The sequence below is a fragment of the Penaeus monodon genome, chromosome 23, assembly GCF_015228065.2.
Source record: "Penaeus monodon isolate SGIC_2016 chromosome 23, NSTDA_Pmon_1, whole genome shotgun sequence".
Lineage (NCBI taxonomy): Eukaryota > Metazoa > Arthropoda > Malacostraca > Decapoda > Penaeidae > Penaeus > Penaeus monodon.
In genome coordinates, this window is record NC_051408.1 from 15,462,210 (window position 1) to 15,464,571 (window position 2,362).

The following is a 2,362-nucleotide window of genomic DNA, read 5'->3' on the forward strand; positions in this document are numbered from 1 at the left end:
TACTCACTATAAGACAAGTGCCTCACACAAATCGAAGACACCCACTGACATGGCCTCCCGCCCAGCACTTCGTGGAGTGCGGCAAGATCCAGGGCAACGTGTGCACGGGCCCCGTCAAGGGCCTCACGGAGGGCGAGAAGTACGAGTTCCGCGTCAAGGCCGTCAACAAGGCCGGCGTCGGCGAGCCGTCGGACTCCACCCTCCCGCACACCGCTCGCGCTCGCTTCCGTGAGTGCCTCGTCCCGACATTTACGCTTTTTTTGTTACTTTATATCTCTTGCTATAGGTTTTTATTGGCCTTCCTATAGCTCTTTATATTCCCTGCCATAGGGTTTTGTAGTCCGTACTATAGTTCTTGATATCTCCTACTATAGTTTTCTATATTCCCTACAATAGTTCTTTATATCCCCTACTATATTTCTTAATATTCCCTACTATAGCTCTTAATATTCCCTATTATAGTACTTAATACCCCCTTACTATAGTTGTTTACATCCCCTACTATAGCTTTTACATCCCCTACTATAGTGCTCAATATTCCCTACTACAGTTCTTTACATTCCCTCCTGAAGTACTTAATATTCCCTGCAATGGGTATCCTTGATTCTCCACCAACGGCCGCATTTCCACCCAGGCAAGCCGCGCATCGACCGCACCAACGTGAAGGACGTCGTGATCAAGACGGGTCAGCAGTACCTGTACGACATCGACGTCAGCGGCGAACCCAAGCCCACCAATGTCTGGACCTTCAACGACAAGGTAAGTGTCCACGTTCAGACACCGGTGCTTCGTTTGCCATGTGGCTAGAACTCTTAAGTTAGGAAGAAGAGGGAGTGGGGAAGAAGGTATGCAAATTAGATAGATTTTCGGTAGATCTGATGTTTTTTTCGGGAAGTGGAAACAATGCCTAGGTTGTGAAATTCTTTTAAATGGGAGGAATAGATCGAGGTTTGGCAGTTTAGGAAATTCATGTTTGATATTTACGTAGTACTGTGTAGATATATATAGATGTGATTACTTGTTAGGTTATGAGTAATTTGTAGGTGAAAATAAAAAATATTGAGTTATTAGCATAGGTTTAAGGATATATCAGCCATAATTATGCTCAGGTCCTTGTAGGTACTCATTAACAAGTTCAGATATATAATATTACGGTCAGTGATAGGTTAGCGCAAATTTTCGGCATCTTTATGACATGCCTTCTCTTGTAATTAAATAAACTGATTACTTATGCTTTTGTAGTTTCTTATGTTCTCAGTGCTTTCATAATGTGTGTTCTTTTTCATTTACTTTTTTCTTTTATTCCTTTTGAGTTATTCATTTCACTTTATAACGTCAAATGTTTTATTTCTTTATTTTGTATTCTTAGCGATTGGTTTACTCACATCGCTTATTGGCGCAGTTCAAGTATCAACTAATTTGTTGATTTCATTCTAAAATGTTGCTACTTCATCATATGTATTATAAAGCTCGATTGTAACGCTTCATTACAGCTTTAGTTAGCAAATGCTTCGGATTACTTAGTAGTTATTGTCACAGAGCTCCTTGGTCTTCTCCCTCAGTTAGCTGGCTCCACCTTCATTTCAGTTACCGTTAAAATAACAAGTCTTATTTTCTACGTTGAACTACGCTTTATATTTTCTTTTTTGGAAATCCGTTTATTTTCAAAGTGTAATGATGATGCCCATGGTATCCAGTCTCCCCTCCCCCTCCCCCTTACCCCCAAAAGAAATTCCCTTTTGCTGGAACAATAAGCGAGTCAGTCAGGTGGAAGGAGCAAGGATTTCAGTCCCAGGAGGAGCACATCACACACATCTCACACAGTACCGGAGGAAGGCGGATAGAAGGAGCACCAGTAATTCCCTCCCACAGTAAAGAGCTGGCATGATGTCTCGTAGCATGAGCACGCAGGCCTCTCAGTCCCGCTTTCCCCAGACGCGTTTATTTCTTAATCAGACAAGTGACACTGACTTCTTGCGTGTCTGACGTCGTCAAGACACTGATGTGCGAGCGCTCCTGTTGCCGCCGCTGACAGAGCTGCTCCTGAGCCCTTCGACGAGGGGACAGGAGCTGCGATGTCAGCGACGAAAGCCTTTGTCAGATCAGTGTTTTGCGAAAGACAACAACAGTGGGCCTGCTGAAAGAAAAAAAAAAGTCTGGCGTATAGACAAGGTACACTCACCAAGGCAACGTAGACTGTCGATACAATGTTCACTAGTGACTGTACGGGACTCGTAGAATTAATAATAAAAAGCATGTCTCACTAGCATTGGTGAGAGTGACATAGCATAGCCATAAAAGACAATATGTTTCAACCACTATGCATCAGTTTTGATGCATTCATTGTTTTTTTGAAATTACA

General features: G+C 42.8%; 1 protein-coding gene across 1 annotated transcript in view; it reads left to right on the plus strand.

Annotated features, from left to right (window-relative positions):
- LOC119588147 (twitchin-like) overlaps positions 1-2,362 on the plus strand; it is a gene marked incomplete in the record, with an annotated part of 124,648 nt that overhangs the window by 86,112 nt on the left and 36,174 nt on the right. The window contains 2 exon segments of the mRNA XM_037936853.1: positions 58-228; positions 635-759. Of these exon segments, the coding sequence (XP_037792781.1) occupies positions 58-228; positions 635-759 (296 nt within the window).